The 16,756-nt window shown below is 40.2% G+C and overlaps 1 protein-coding gene across 3 annotated transcripts in view; it reads left to right on the forward strand.

Moving 5' to 3' along the window:
* Positions 1–16,756, forward strand: part of IPO11 (importin 11) — a 233,387-nt gene that overhangs the window by 2,056 nt on the left and 214,575 nt on the right. For all 3 annotated transcript variants that reach the window (XM_045020850.1, XM_045020851.1, XM_045020849.1), the window contains exons 3-4: positions 8,313–8,456; positions 15,371–15,471. In XM_045020850.1, coding sequence (XP_044876785.1) covers positions 8,319–8,456; positions 15,371–15,471 — 239 coding nt within the window. In that variant the 5' untranslated portion in view covers positions 8,313–8,318. The remainder of the gene's footprint in view (positions 1–8,312; positions 8,457–15,370; positions 15,472–16,756) is intronic.

Raw genomic sequence — 16,756 nt, forward strand, 5'->3', positions numbered from 1 at the left:
TAGTACTTTGCACTTGTCTTTATCGACTTTCATCTTGTTGTTTTCAGACCAGTTCTCTAAATTATCCAGGTCATTTTGAATTCTGATCTTGTCCTCCAAACTGATTGCAATCTCTCCCAGCTTGGTGTCATTTGCAAATTTTATAAGAACACTCTCCCTCCCATTTTCCAAGTAGTTAATGAAAATATTTAATAGTACTGGACCCTGGACAGACCCCTCTGATACCCTACTAGATCCTCTCATTTTGACAGCAAGCCATTTAAACTACTTTTTTTGCTATGATTTTTTAGCCAGTTATGCACCCACTTCATAGTAATTGCGCCTAGATCACATTTCTATAGTTTGCTTATGAGAATGTCATGTGAGACTAAAAAGCCTTATTAAAATCAAGGCATATCATGTCGACTGCTTCCCTCCTATCCAGTAATCCTGTAAAGAAGGAAACTAGGTTGGGTTGGCATAATTTGTTCTTGACGAATCTGTGTTGACTCTTCCATAATACCGTATTAACCTCGAGGTGCTTACAAATTTACTGTTTAATAATTTGTTTCCATATCTTTTCAATTTATAGCAATATGTCTATCTTATTGCCTCACTTATTGTTTTACATTATGTGCATTAAATAACATTACAAAGCATAGATTGAAGAAACAAGGAGGGAATAAAATCTATTTATTAATCTTGGGGGGAGGTGAAAAAGTTAGGGGAGCAAGTATTGCCAACCTTGCAAGTTTAAAAATCTAAAACAGATCAAGAAATCATGAGTTAAAAAAAATGCATTGACTTCTGACTTTTGAACTCAGTAGGAAGTATTCCTCTCATCCTCCATTGTGCATACCTATATTGGATTGAAAATTCCAGCTGAAATTTACACTAAATGTATACATGCAGATTGGAGGGCTTCTCCTTCATTCTGCTCACCAAACTGAGGGAAATTCTTTTTTGTTATCCCAGGCACCCTTTGGGCACTTTTCCCTTCTACTTATGCTAGATGCTATTGTCAGTTTCCTCATCAGCTGCCCTCTCCAAGTATTGTCTCCTACCTCCCTCTGGCATCTTCCCATTTGCAATGTCCTCTTATTGTTATAATTTATTATTTGTATTACAGTAACACCCAAAGGCTCCAATCAGGGTTGGGGCTTCACTGTGCTAGGTGCGGTACAAACATATACTAAGAGACCATTCCCGCCATCAAGATTTTATAAGTAATCTGATTTCGTCTTCTGGTTGTTGCCACCAGTCCTGGTCTTTGGACTACTGCTTTGTTGCCCTACCCTCGTCTACCCTCTCCTTTGCACTTCTACCCCTTCTCCCTGACTTGTGTATCCCCTCTGACCTCCGCTTCCCTGGTTTTACTTAAGAGCTGATTTTTGGTTTCTCTTGTTCACTTGATACAGTCCCACTTGACATTATCATAAGCAAACTAGGAACATATAGTCTACATGAAATTGCTGTAAGTTAAGTGTACAACTGGTTGAAAGACTGTACTGAAAAAGTAGTTATCAATGGTGGTTGTCAAACTGGGACGAGGTATCAAATGAGGTCCCACAGGGATCTCTCCTTGGTCCAGTACTATTCAATATTTTCATTAATGACTTGGATAGTGGAATGGAGAGTATGTTAATGAAATTTGTGGATGACTTTGTGTCAAGTTTTGGCCCTCACACTTTAAAAAGATGTAAACAAACTGAAGAGAGTCCAGAGGAGAGCAACAAAAATAAGAGGTTTAGAAAACATGACCTATGATAAAAGGTTGAAAGAATTGGACATGTTTAGTCTAGAAAAAGAAGGCTCATGGGGGACATAAGTCTTTCAAATATGTAAAAGGTTGTCAAAAAGAGAACAGCGCTTAATTGTTCTCCATGTCTACCGAGGGTAGGACAAGCGGTCATCTGCTTAGTTTGCACTAAGAAAGATTCAGGTTAGATATTAGGAAAAACATGCTAACTATAAAGATAGTTAAGACCTAGACTGGGTTACCAAAAGAGGTTGTGGAGCCCCTGTTGTTGGAGGTTTTAAGAACTGGTTAAACAAACACGACAGGAATGGTCTAGGTATACTTAGTTCCATCTTAGTGTTGGAGGATGGACTAGACAACCTCCTGAAGTTCTTTCAACCTTACATTTCTATGATGGATATAAACCTCCTTTAAGAGCATCTCAAAACAGAAGTCTTGTCCCTCTGTGTTACCTGGAGTTTTGTCAGAATCAGGATGGATGTGAAGATCCTGTCACTATTTCTTACCTACATCTAGTTTCCTTCTTTGCTGAGTTGCATGACTTAGATCAGGCAAAAACAATACAATTTTTTTTCTTATTTTTAAACAGAATACTTCTAGAGTTTTTTTCTGTTTCAGTTACCAGTAAGAGTGACATTAGTAATACTTTAAGTAGCAAATTTACTTCTATATATTTTTGCAGAACCCAGTAGAAACTTTTGACATACAGCATCATTGATGCCACAGTTAACAAAGTATAAAATCATTTTTTTAGAAAAACAGTTTGAGGCTCTAGTTGGAAGGAAACACTACTAGAAATATCAACACTACTAAGCTGGAGTATTTTAAAAGCATATCTAATCAGTCACAGGCAGAGGTGCAAGTTGAAATGTTTGCATGCATGTTTGTGTGAAAGTACATACTTTTAATAATGTCTGAGAGTGAAGTACAGAATATGTACAAATGACTTCTTGTACGATATAGTCACCTGATTTGTATTGGACAGCAAATTAGATGTGAAGTTGCAGTTCAATATACCAGAATGATTTTGGGCTTTAGACATATTTGAGGTTATTTTAAAAATAGAAGGCACAACAACATATTCAGTGCTTTCTATTGGGAAATGGAGTTTCAGTCTCACATCATATAATCAGATGGGAAATCCTGGGGACCATACCAGGAACGATGAGTAAAATGGCATTCCTACTAAAGGAGAGGTTAGCCCCACTCACTAACTAGAGGTACTGACATTTTGACAGGTATTTTTATCAATAGTTCTGAAATTAAAAAAATCAGTAAATATTTAGCTACCTAAGATATAACAACCTCTGTGCACTCTGTCCTTGCTGAGGATCTATGGGATTACTTATCCAAGTTTCCGAGAATTTGCCAATATTATGCCTCCTAATTATGATTTTATATATGAATGCAGAAACCTGACTGGCACTTGGTTATTGTGTGTGTGGAGAAAACCCTTCTATGTAGACACAACTCAACCATATTTCTTGTAGCTTAGATAAATCATACACTGGTTATTAGATATGGTTGTACTTGTAGTGTAGTGCCTTAGCTTTTATTGTGAAGAATCTAACAAGCATTGTTATGAAGCATTCTTCAGTCCATGCCACATTCAGTTTGCCCACTTACTTGATGAAAAGTACAATAATATTAGGGTTTTCAGTATTGTTATTGTCACAGTAGGTGAGAAGATTTTGTTATCTGGGCTGGTAAATTTCCATGACACTAAAGGCTATTTACTGGCTGATATTTAAAATACCATTAGTGATGTCCTTTGAGGAGACATCTGGAGGATGCAAGTGGAAGTGCAGTCCAGTGTAAAGAAATGTAGATTGACTGCGTGTTAGCCACAGAAATAAGGTTCTGTATTAAGTTATCAGTCACCCCATTTTACAAGTAAGAGTAAGGGAGGTAGTACATGATCCTTTCTAGCAGAGCTGGAAATGGAACCCCGATATGTAATGTAGCATAGACCCGTCTTATCTACTCAGCCCCACTGCCTCTATGAAAAAATCTGACAAATATTTGTGCTTGACTACATCTAATCACTACTCTTCACCAGTAGACACACTCCATCCTAGAACTGGGAGAAGAACCTAGGAGTCCTGATTTCCTGCACTTTTCTGATGTTTATTAAATAGTTCCTTAACCCACTCCTAAAGAGTTTGTTGATTCCTACTTTAATGGTGATCCACAAAGAGGAAGATCCAGGAGGGTCCTTAAGGCTGCACGTGGTAGAATTCATGTTTTCCATATTTCTTTCTTTCTTTTTTTAAATATTTGGCTTAATTCACACAGTGAAGAAATTTACTGAGGGCAGGAATATTTCTAGTTCTATTGTAAGTTATGGGAAATATCCATTTTGAGTAAAGGAGGATTGTGACTATATTGGGAAAGGCAGGAGAAGACAGTTAATAGACTGTAATTAAGTAAATTTAACTTCCTCAAATATACATTCAAAGTTGACTGATAAGTCTTAATTATATGGAAAATGTGAATAACAAACCAGCCATTTGTTAGCAAAAGGGCTACAGAGACAGATCACACAATGGACAGAAAATTCTTAAAGGACCCATTTTTAATTAATTTTAATTCACAAACTGAGTAACAGATTTTGCTAAAAAATCTGCAGAAAATTCATGATGTACTCTCAGATTCTGTGCTCTAAGCTCACGGAACATACACAGTGTTGCATTACAAAACAAAGCTTGAATTCCAGCTTTAAGTGTGAAACTTAACTCCCCTTAATAATAAAAGTGTTACTGTGCCAATCTAATATCTGGATAGCATTTGGATCATTCTAAAAATGAGAGCTTGTAAAAGGGATAAATGATAAAATAATTAGCAAAACTATAGCCTGCATTCTTAAGAAATTATAACTCATACAATTGAACTCACTGATGCATCATGGAATAGTTCATAAGTAATCTTCTATTAAGCAACAGTTTTGTGCGTTCTGCATTTCTCTTTTATTGCCAAATGTATTATTGGGAAAGTATAATCTGACATTCTGGAAAAGTCTTTGTTTTCAATGACGTGCCTTTTTCAGATGATTTTTTTTTTGGTCTTTTGGAAAAATGAATTTTTTTTGATGCAAACACCATCTGCCTCCATTTCTCTTAAAAGAAGTGCTGTTGTCATTGCTGTTTCTTGAACACATTCTGGGTGCTGACATTATACGTTTTCTTAATCCATGACATTTTCTTTTGCATAAAACGATACAACAAAGCTACATATTGCCCAATGTTCTGGCTTTTGGTAAGCCCTTTATCTGTGTGTACAAATGCTGGGAAGAATTGTTGCCACAGTATTAAATTCCAGAGCAGAAAGATCTGCTGCGGAATGTTTAGCATGCTCCATTCCTGTTTCAGAAGTGAGACGGGGAAATAATTCAGATGGATGTGACTTGATTTTAAATAAAAATAGGCTTGGCAGGATTCAGTTTAAATTGATAGATGTTGGTAAACATCAATTTCAGCTGAGATACTGAAAGGAATGAAAAAAAATCTATTGGTAACAGTTGACGTGAGTGCAGCCTCCCTGCCCTCACCTGCACTTGCACCTGCAGGGATTGGATGTCATCGGCCCTTGGTAGCACAGAAAGTCCTCTGCAGCCCTGCTGTCTTGGGAGTTAGTGAGCTGGGCCATGACACTGAGCTGCAGAGAGATTCCTGTGCTGTCACAGGGCTGATGACTCTGATTCCTGCATGGAGTGAGGAAGGCTGTGGTCCCTCCAAGCTATGACCTGGAGGAGGATGAGACCCTAGCCAAAGGAGTCGTCCATGCTGCTGAATGGCTCTGACCCTGGGCAGGAGCTATTCCGCAGTAGGGTGGCCTCCCTGCGGCTGGTGGCTCATCCTCCTCCTGGCAGTCCTGGCCAAAGGCCTCTGCCCTGCCTCACCACTACTGCAGCCTTCCTTGCACCTGTAGGTATCAGGTGTCACTGGCCCTGCAGCTGTGCATCTCTGCTGTCATGACTCCACTTGTTCAGCAGGAACTGTTCAGCATCAGGGTGGCCTACCCCATGCTCAGGTGCTTGTCCTCCTCCTTGCAGCCATAATTGGGGGTTTCTGTTCTGCTGGGCCAGTACTGCAACCTCCCCCACACCTTGTGGCAGGGTGCCTGGGACTCCTTCACCACATGGAAAGTCCTCTGCAGCCTGTTGTCAGTACTGGGAACCTCCCCATAACCCTACACCACCCCATAACTTCATATAAGATTTACATGCTTTTGCTGAATTAATCCTTTGATTTATTTCTTTATATCAATTTCCTTGTCAGAACTGTAGCTGTACCTGATTTATTTGTACAATTAGAATTTTAGTTAATTATATTATTAATTCATGATTATATTAATTAATTCATGTTCTAAACTAGTGAAATTGTCCAACTTTTAAAGGGTCAATTTCTTCTTAAAGATAGGTTAGTTTTTAAAAGGAAGTCTTAAACTTAAAATCTAGTCAGTTTTTAAAAAGTTAAAAAATAATTTCCTACTACACTTTCCTCTGCCAATTTTTATGGTTTTATTATAATTTTCAAAAAAGTTTTTTTTCCTTCCTTCTACTGCGTGAAAGAGAGATGCACTCAGTCCCTCTCGCTCGCTATTGCAGCATGCATGGTGTACAGGTGCAGGGCTTTGGTATGTTTCTGAGGAGGTCGGTGTGGGACAGGCACTGTCCCCTCAGACAGAGCAGAATGTAGCAGCCTGCCTGCTTAGTGAATTGTTCCTATTCTCTTTGTGAATTCCCCCAGGAGTGTAAAACAGGTGTAAAAGTTTTAAGGCTCTTTTAAATTGCCAGAGTGATGTAAAGGACAGTATGGCCTTATAAATACTTATGGTGCTTTACTGATTAGAACTGGTCTAAATTTTTGGGCTGCAAAAATTCCTATCAGAATGTGCTCCAGGAACTGTTTGCTACTTACCTTTCTGGAGATGATCAGTAGCCAATTTAAATTATGAGTTTGATTCCCCAGCCCTCACTTGCTCTTCAGTTGTCTACGATGTAACACTGAGCATATGGCTGCATATATTTGTTGACTAATAATTAGAAATAAAGGGTCAAACCTAGTTGCATTACTGTTAGGCAAGGGTGTTCAGGGATTTCCTCCAATGCTCCCCACTCCTATTCTCCATCCATTGTATTGTAGTTTAAATAAATTACTGAAATAATTGACACCAGAGTGATTAGATTGCGTTATTTTGACAAATAAAATATGCAGAATTTGATATAATGTGCAGAATTTTTAATTTTTTGCTGCAGAATTCCCCCATGAGTAACGTAAAAGAAGCAAATGTTACATTAACTAATTTTTTGTTAATTGGACAGCAAGGTCATTATAACTTCACATTTAAAAGGGAAAGAAACATAAGAACAAATTTATGTTTTGTGGAAAAGTAAGTAGCATTCCCTGTTCAGATGAATTAGTTTTATGTGCATTAATATGGATGCCTAATGAGTGCAAATATTCCTAGAAAAGTCTGTATCTTTTGTCTCTAATTTTGAAGCTCTACAATCTAGCCTCTTCATTTAAACGGTATAAAATGCTTAAATGTATGAGATTGTGTAAATTAACTATTGGAAATTGATCAGTTACTTTTAACAAAGCAACATTTTATTCAGAATACGCAAAAGAGATAATATTTAATTTTCGCTCATCTGACACTTTCATATCATCCCAGGCAGTGCTCTGCCTGTTGCGACAGTTGAAGCTACTTACAGTACTGCTCTGAGCCTGTTGCGCTTTGCAGAAAGGTAACTAATAAAAAACGCCTCCAAGAAACCCTGACCTTTTGTAAGGCTCTGGATATGGAGAAAACTTGCAACCATAGATTGTGGGCTTGTTCTCCTACTAAAACTTATGAAGCTTATATGCTCTCAGTAGGGCTGTTATACAAGTGAAGACATTGGAAGAACTTTGGCTAATTTATGTCCAAAGTTGTATCCTCTGTGCTACCGGACTGTTTATTGCCTTCCTCCTAATACTTGTACCATTCCAGGGGAAAAAGGATAAGTTAAGGATATAGTTTATCACAATCTTAATGTTTATATTTTTCTTTTGTCAGTAGGCAAATTCAGCACTGAAAGTTGAAAGCTGCTAAACTTATATTCTTTCTGGTATCTTAACAATTGCTCACATCTAGTTTTCTCTTAGCATTTTAGGAGAGGATGGGCTGCATGCTATTAATGTGGAAAAATTGGCATTAGAGAGAGAAAATAGTTCTGTGGATAAGGCACTAAATTGGGACTCAAGAAATTTGGGTTCTGTAATGGTGCCCCAGATTTCCTTAAGCAAGTCACTTAATTGCCCAGTGACTTGGCTTTCTATCTGTAAAATGGGGAGCAATACTCTGCCTTGCATAGGTGGCGTGAGGATAAATTCATTTATATATTCAAGTGCTTAAATACTATTGTGTTGCGTGCCATAGAAAAGTATGTACTTTTTTTGTAAGGGCTCGATCCTATAAGGGGATTAAAACCAAATGTGTGCTTAGGTGGTTTGCTGGATTGGGAGTGCATGTTCAGCATCTTTCATTAATCTGTACATTAATGTTTTTCCTTTTTAAATATCCTTATCAGATTTTCATGGATCTCAATAGTGCCAGCACTGTTGTTCTGCAGGTCTTGACCCAAGCCACCAGTCAAGATACTGCTGTGCTGAAACCAGCTGAGGAGCAGTTGAAGCAGTGGGAGATACAGCCGGGCTTTTATTCAGTCTTGTTGGTAAGATGGAGTGAAAAGTGCTATTCATTACCTGTTTCACTATATATATATATATATAGATAGATAGATAGATATATAATTTTCTACCATTCAGCCTTTTACTGTTACTTGTCACCTGTCTAAGTTTTGAAGAGGTGGGTAGGACACTTACTTGATCACTTGCACTTATTTGTACTTGGAGGAAATAAGTCTCAATCTTGTTTCTGTAATAGTTCTGAGAATGGTTTTCTCCTATCAGTGGTAGCAAATAAACCATTTTCAACACTGGTTCAGGAGTGCTTGTTGCTAGTAACATGTCGTCTGTGACAAGTCAATTTTTTAATGTAGTTAAGTCTTCAGTGACTAGGTACTTGTCTTTTGCTTTAGTGATTCATATCTTAATCACAAAGAGAGGGGAATGTAGTACTCTAAACTTCCACATTTGCTTTTTTAGAAGAGTTGATGTAGTATGACTAAATTAAATGTCTGCATAAAAATACTAATTAAAAACAGGAAGCAAAGCAATTGCCATATGTCAGACTATTATAGTAAAATATGACTGTGGGCCAAATCATAATATCTGCATGGAAAGGAGGAGGATGGGGAAAGTAAATTTCATCTTGCAATTTCCTTGGAATTGTCCCATGAGGGGTGTTTGTTGTTTGCCTCTTTTGGAGTGCTGGGTGAGCATGGCCCTTCAAACCAGTTGCTGTCATGATATCTGCAGGGCTTTCCCACAGATCTTGTTATATTTGAGGCGGGCTGGAATGTTTGCTTGGTGGCCCAGAAGCCTCTGCATTACTCCCAACGTCTCCACTTCCCCTCTCCCAAAATGGCAGTAAGGTTCTTCAGGAACCATTATGACAGCAATCCCCCAACTCCCCCCCCCCAACTACCACCACACACACACAGTTATAAGGGGATCAATTTGTGGAAGGTCTTAGAGAGGGTCAGCACTATATTACATGAGGAAATCTCTGCAGATTTGAAGGGGAATAAGTAAGATAATAAGTGCAGAATAGCAGTATTCTGCCTCTGTTATCTAGCCACACTCCCTGAAACTGCAGAGCCCTACATTTGTGGAAATCTGGTTGGAATTGAGGGTGAGGAAGGTGATACTTACACTCAACAATTCCCCACACCTCACACCCTTGTGACAGAAATTGGTCCATTTCTATAGTTTTTCATCTCCTGGGAGACAGGGAGGGTTGTTAGAGAGCTTCCCCCATTCAGACCCTGGCTGACCCCTAGCCTCTCCCATTCAGTCAGGCACATCTGTCCTATCCCTGTGTTTTTCCTGTATCCCCATGTGTCCTTGAATGTCCTGGTCACATGTCTCTCCACCCCCACTCAGACACCCACTCCCCCCATCCCTATGTGGCCTTGCACCCCCTTCCCCTGTCCCTATGTGGCTCTGTACCCCCTCCCCTATTCCCATGCGTCTCTGTGCCTCCAGCCAGCCACTCTTCTGAACCTGTACCTCCTCCCCCTGTCCCCACGTGTCTCTGTGCCCCCACCCAGACACTCCCCTGTCCCTATGTGTCCCTGTCCCCATGTGTCTCTGTGCCCCCACCCAACCACTCCCCTGGCCCTATGTGTCCCTGCACCTCCCTGTCCTCTGTGGCCCTGTGTCTCCACTCCCATTCAGCCCCTGCCCCAGTCTGTCCTCTCTCACTAGTCCTTATGAGCTCCTGTCTGACCCCCCCAGCACCCCACATTGTCTGTCTCCCCATAGCCCCTGTCTCCTAACCTGGCCCGCTGCGAAGAAGGCAGGTTCTTTCTCTTTCCTTGGTGGTGGGGAGCTGCTGCTTTGTTCTGTCACTACAGTGCTGTCTGGTGGGTAAAAGGCAGAACTGCAGAAGTTATTTCTTACTGGGAGCTGCTGCTGTTCTTGCACCACAACGCCAGCTGTTGGAAAAAAGGTGGAACTGCAGTAACATTTCGGCAGAAGCTTTTTTCCTGCGCAAAAAAATAAAAATATGCAGGTATTATTAATTATACACACGTGCAGTAGTGCAGAATTCCCTCAGGAGTATTTTAATGGAAGTTTTTGTGGTGTTAGAATGATTTAGAAAATCACTTTTCTGTGTCAAAAAAGTATCTTAAACACTTATTTTTCCTGTATTGGGTTGCTCTTCCCTCCATTGCTACACTTTCCCACATGTCTGCTGCCTAGTATTGTCCTCTGTACTTCCCTCTTCATGGTGAGAATGGATTCTGAGACATGGAAGTGTAGCTTCAGACTCCTCTTCCTGAATGTCTTATTATACAGTCTAGTCCTGAGTAAATCCTGTGCCAAAAAAATTAAAAATTTGGCACACAGTATTTTAAAATTCTGTAAAATTCTGCATATCTTATTAATACAATATAATTACACCAGTTTCAATTATTTTGGTAGTTTATTTCAAAATATCTGTCAACAGATATGTCTGTAACAACACAGACACCAAAAAAGATTCAGGAAATGTTTTTTGACCATTAGATTCCTTACTAGCATATTAATACAAAACTTTGAGTAATAATTCATTTGAACTACAATACAGAAATGTATTTCCCGCACAGTTCAGAAACAGTGCAAAGGCTTGGGGGAGTCTGGGCTAATGGAGGAGCTGAGGGAGAGGGAAGTAATTGCTGGGAAGGAGTCTGGGGAGTGAATTTGGAGGGTTGTTAGATATAGGTGGGAGAAATATGGAACAGTTTTTCTTTTTTTGTGGGGTGAGAGGGAGACTGTTAGGGAGTTGGGGAGCCTCCCCCATGCAGACCCTGTTTGACCCCCTAGTCACTCCCATTCAGTCAAAAACTATCTGCTCCTGTCTCCATGTGAGCCTGCACTCCTTCTCCCCCGTCCCTGTGTATCTCTGCACCCCCACTAAGCCATCCATGCAGTCCCATCCCCATGTGTCTCTTTACCCTCCTTTCCCCCATCCCCATGTGGCCCTGGACCCCCACTCAGCCTCTTTCCTCCCCCTGTCCCCATGTGTCCCTGCACTCCCAATACCATTCAGCTCTGGCTGAATGCTGCAACCCCACTAGCTCCTGTACCCCCACCCCAGTCTTTCCCCCCACTAGCTCTTCTGAACCCCAGTCTGTTTGACTACCCCCAGCAGCCCCATGTGCCCCACTGTGTCCGTCCCCCCCATATCCCGTGCTTTCTCACCTGGCCCCATGGTAGGGCACTGTGAGAAACACAGCCTCTGCTCCAGTGCGAGAGCTGGCTACCTTCTGTTCTGGTGCCACAGCAGCCCCTGGTGGGGAAAAAGCTGTAATTGCAGCACCTCTCCGGCTGAATCTATTTTCTGTGGTATAAAAAAATACCTGCGGGGGGACATATATGCATAACTCTGGGTATTATGGGATGACCACACCATCTTTTAATTCTCTTATTCTTAAAATTTTCCACCATAAACCTCCAATTAATATAAATTTTGGGATGTTTGTGTTTAACTCTAAAGTCAAACTTATTTCAGTAGGAGAGATCTGGGTCTCTGCTACTTTGTTATTAACCTTGTTTAGAATATAAATCACAACATTACATTAACTATAATGTTATATCCATTCAGTATACTGTGTCCATATAGAGTAAAATATCCTGGATGCTGTATAGCCCAGCTTCCATTTCTCTATATCCCTTTATCATAACAACATGGATATAATATTCATTATTTATTGCATTGGAAAATTGGTCTGAAAACAACAAGATGCAATTCAATAAAGGCAAGTGCAGAGTACTTCACTTAGGAAGGAGAAATCAAATGTACAACTACAAAATGGGGAATAACTGGTGAGTTGGTAGTTCTGCTGAAAAGGATCTGGGGGTTATAGTAGATCACAAACTGAATATGAGTCAATAATGTGATGCAGTTGTGAAAAAGGATAATATTCTGGAGTGTATTAACAAGAGTGTTATATATAAGACACAAGAGGTAATTGTTCTGCTGTGTTTGGCATTGGTGAGGCCTCAGCTAGAGTACTGTGTCTAATTCTGGGTACCGCACTTTAGGAAAGATGCCCAAAAATTGGAGAGAGTCCAAAGGAGAGCAACAAAAATGATAAAAGTTTTAAAAAACCTGATCTGTGAGAAAAGATTTAAAAAACTGAGCATGTTTAATCTTGAGGAAAAAAAGATTCAGTGGGGACCTGATATGTCTTCAAATATGTTAAGGACCGTTACAAAGAGGACGGTGATCAATTGTTCTCCACCTAAGGTCTGACAAGAAGTAATGGGCTTAATCTGCAGCAAGGGAGATTTAGGTTAGATACCAGGAAAAGTGTAGTTAAGGTCTGGAATAGGCTTCCAAGGAAAGTTGTGGAATTCCCATCATTGGTGATTTTTAAGAATAGGTTGGACAAACATTTGTCAGGGATGGTGTAGGTTTACTTGGTCCTGCCTCAGCGCTGGGGGCTGGCATTGATGACTTTTTGGGGTCCCCCCCCAGCCCTACATTCTATGATTAGACCATATACTAATCTTGTTCTTCTGCATCTGGACAGTTCTTCCGCTCTCATGTCTATCCTGTTGTATTGATGATGCATTTTTGAGCTGCCCTGACTCTTTGATCTGATTGATTCCCAGTGATTTCTTTTTGACTTCTAGGACCAATGCCTTTGATCCTACTCAAATTGTTCTTGAGCTGATTCCCCTATTCCCATGTCTATAAGTACCTGTTTACCTTCTTTTGGATCTATCCTTCCATTTAAATGACTGTCTAAATGGGAACCCCCATTTGTATCTTATGTAGTTCTGTCTAAGAATTGTGGTCACCTGGTCATTCTTCACTTTGTAAGGGATCTGGGAAAATTTGTATCAGCTGATTAACAATCATCAATGGTTCAGATCTCTCCCTCGGTATTTTATCCTTGTCTTGATAATAGTGTAGACAGACAGTTACATCTCTTGATCTGGAGCCTACTGGGGGCCTGAAGACAAGGGATTTGTGAACTCTTTAAATTTGAATGAGCTCTTTATTGCCCTCTTTTAATATGGCATGGAAAATATTGTCCAGTGTGTCCACCCTCTATCCTGCTTTCAGAGTCTTGGCTACTATAGACTCCGAATTATGGGAGAACTGAGGGAAGGGTCACAGACACTCTGTCCTTTATGTCCTCACAGGGAGCATAAAGAGGCACAGGGCACACTGTGGACAGAGGGCCGCAGTGGACACTGCTGTTTAAAAGAATCCAGTCTCTCGTGCATGAGGCTCATATATACCTAGAGTGGAAATCCACACTAACAATATCTTGAAGAACCACAGTTACTGTATAGTAGGCAATGGTTCTTTCTGCCTTATTAGGGGAGGAAGGCCATTGTCTGAATCAAAGTTAGAGGTTCCAATTATGTATAGATTAAAAATAAAAGAAACATGTATTATAGGTGGGGCTGGTTTCACTTGTTAAGGTTGGCCTCCACTTTCCATTATAATGCTCTGTTTTTGTTTGATTATAACTTTGCCAGACTTTACCATTTGGGCTGAAATTTTCCATGCTGGGTTCTGTTTCTGGATGAATTTTTCTGGAAAACTTCAGCTAAAAAGTTGCAGGCATTTCTGAGAACAAGGCTAAGGAAAAGATATGTTGTTCTGCTCATAATAGAAGTTATCAGAACTTAATTTGAAAAGCCCTAGTGCCCTCATGCTTTGGGGTAGGGTTTTGAAATTTGGTAAGGGAGGTGGACTTTGTCAGGGATATGGCTTTTGATTTCCCTATGACAATCTACTCAAATTTGTTCATGTTTTAAACCTTTTAAATATCACACTTAGTACATACTCATTGATGACTTCTTTGATTTTTAGCTGCTAAATTCTCAAAGATTCTGACCAGGCTGGGTGTGTTCCTGGCTGAGCAGAACTTTTCTTGCAATTGCAGTTCTGGTCTGCTGTGGTCTCTTCTATGTTGTCAGTGACCACCTGCTTGCTTGGCCCAGGCAGCATATGCGATGAGGAAGCTGATTTTCAGAGTGGACAAGAGCTGGACTTGCAGAAGGGTGGGTGTGGAGGAGTAGATTGAAAGGAGGAGTCTGGCAGGGAGACTGGGATTGTAGACTGGCTGAGGAGTAGTGAGGGGGAGACTGGGAGTTGGGGTTGGGAGAGACTGGGTCTGGAAGTTGAGGAGGGAAACTGGGATGCAGAGACTGGGAGCCAGTAAGTGCTGTTGGGGAGAGACTGGGATCAGATTAGGCACTTGGGTGGGCAAGGGCTGGGATTGGTTGAACAAGAAGACTAGGTATTGTGCAACCGAACAGAGAATTAAATTCTGTCTACAGCTATTGTTTTGTGTTCCTGCAGGATTTAACCCATGGTCAATTGTTTGCCAGCAATACAATAACCACCAAACCTGTGGATAGTTAGATATAGATATATATAAAACACACACCCACACAGATTTATACAAATGCCTTCCATGTTCTTCTCACCAACAATACATATTACTTTTCTGGATCTATTTGTTTAATTTCTCCAGTCACAGCAAAAATACTTAGAGGGTGATGAATCAAAAATGCCCAATTTTTGTTGTTTAAATCAGTTGCTCTATCTAGGTTCTTATACCACCTCCCTCACCATGCTCTGAGTGTTGGATGGCAAGATAAGATGATCTGGGAAGGTTGTTGCATCCTCAGAGGCATCACTTAGAGGTCTAAATTTCAGGTTTGACTTATCTAGACTCCAAGGAATAACAACAATTCAAATCCAGCTAGCTGTAGCCTAGTATTTTCCCATGATGTAACTAAATGGAGTTCAATCATTTTACTGTATTGGAGGTTCTTCTGGATGAGATCTTACAAACACAGGTCTCATATGCTGTGTATGTACATTAAAGATAACATGAGGGAAAATTTATCACTCATTATGATGATTGGAAGAAAGGTAAAGTCTTAACTTTGGGAGACTTGTGGACCAGACCAAGAAGTTAATAATATTTAAACTTTTTTTTCTTTACAGAATATCTTTACAAATCATACTCTGGATGTAAATGTAAGGTGGTTAGCTGTGCTGTACTTTAAAAATGGAATTGACCGCTATTGGAGGCGTGTGGCACCACAGTAAGTTGTATGTTTCCTTTGTTTACATGTTAGAGTAGATTTTGTTGCAGTTTCACCACTGTTAAACAAAAAATTATAACTGATAGGAGGGAAGAAATGTGTGCCTGGAAGTTATAGATTCATATTAATTTTCAGCACTAGAAGGGACGTGAAAAAGCGAAAAACTCATTAATGAACTAGTTTATTCATACTTTGACACTTACAATTTGGTCTGTGTTGTGTTGCTTTTACGGACCGTGTTACACAGTCTAGTCACGTTTACTGTATTTTGGGGCAGGCAGAGACAAAAAGACAAAAAGAGCTCTCAACCACGCTCGCAGTCGTTTCCCTCATTTCACACTTATTCAACGGACATTGCAGGCGTCAGTGTGACATGGTGTGTGACAATCCTGGAAGCTTATTGTACAGATTACTGTAGTTATAGGAGCGCTACTGGACCAGGACCCCATTATGCCTTCCTTATTTATCTCCTGATATAGTGCTGGGAGTCCTAAAAAAATCCATACTCACATTTACGCCTTAAAAGAAACCATCCTGTAAGACATATATAGTTATACATTGTTTCATATTATATTATGATAGCAACCCCAGGTAAATTTTAGGTATATGATTTGGTAGATAAGAATAATGGTGAAATTTAAGTTTATTCGTGGAACCTTAATTGCGAATTTCCAGACCATCAAAATAACCCAAAATCGGAACAGAAAGGAAGGGTGTAGGTCATAATTCAAGGGCAGATTTTGAGACACTTCCCTGATCGCTAATTTCCTACATCTATTGTAAATCTGACACACACACCTACAGTACAAGTTCTATACTCATTCAGAATAAGAGTACCCATAAAATATCCAAAAGAGCCTTTAATGTTTTCAAACGTCTGTCATTACTAAGACTTTCAGATCCCCCCAAAAACTGCGCACATGTTTTCTGCAAGGAAGCACAGGGATTCTGTGGGGGGTGGGGGAGCGTTTTCTGCAGGCATGCAGTCACGCAGAATTCCCCCAGGAGTATCAGTGTCTGTAGTGCTGAATGCTATGGCCAGTTCTCCCTCCTGCTACAAATACACCCCCCATGCAAGGGGCTGAAAAAGAGCTTGGGTAATTGCCCAGTCTACTATGGCCTCTTCACAGCTCCCTGTTTGTCGCTGGAGTGGGGTAGGGGCTATAATCTGGCCAGTTATCTCTAGGATTCTATCTGTTACACATTCAACACTTCATTAAGCTGATGCTTTTCCTGCTCCTAGTTTTTTCTCTGGGAAGCTGGCCTCTTTTCTGAGCTTGTGTTC

This window comes from Mauremys mutica, chromosome 6 (assembly GCF_020497125.1).
Source record: "Mauremys mutica isolate MM-2020 ecotype Southern chromosome 6, ASM2049712v1, whole genome shotgun sequence".
NCBI lineage: Eukaryota > Metazoa > Chordata > Testudines > Geoemydidae > Mauremys > Mauremys mutica.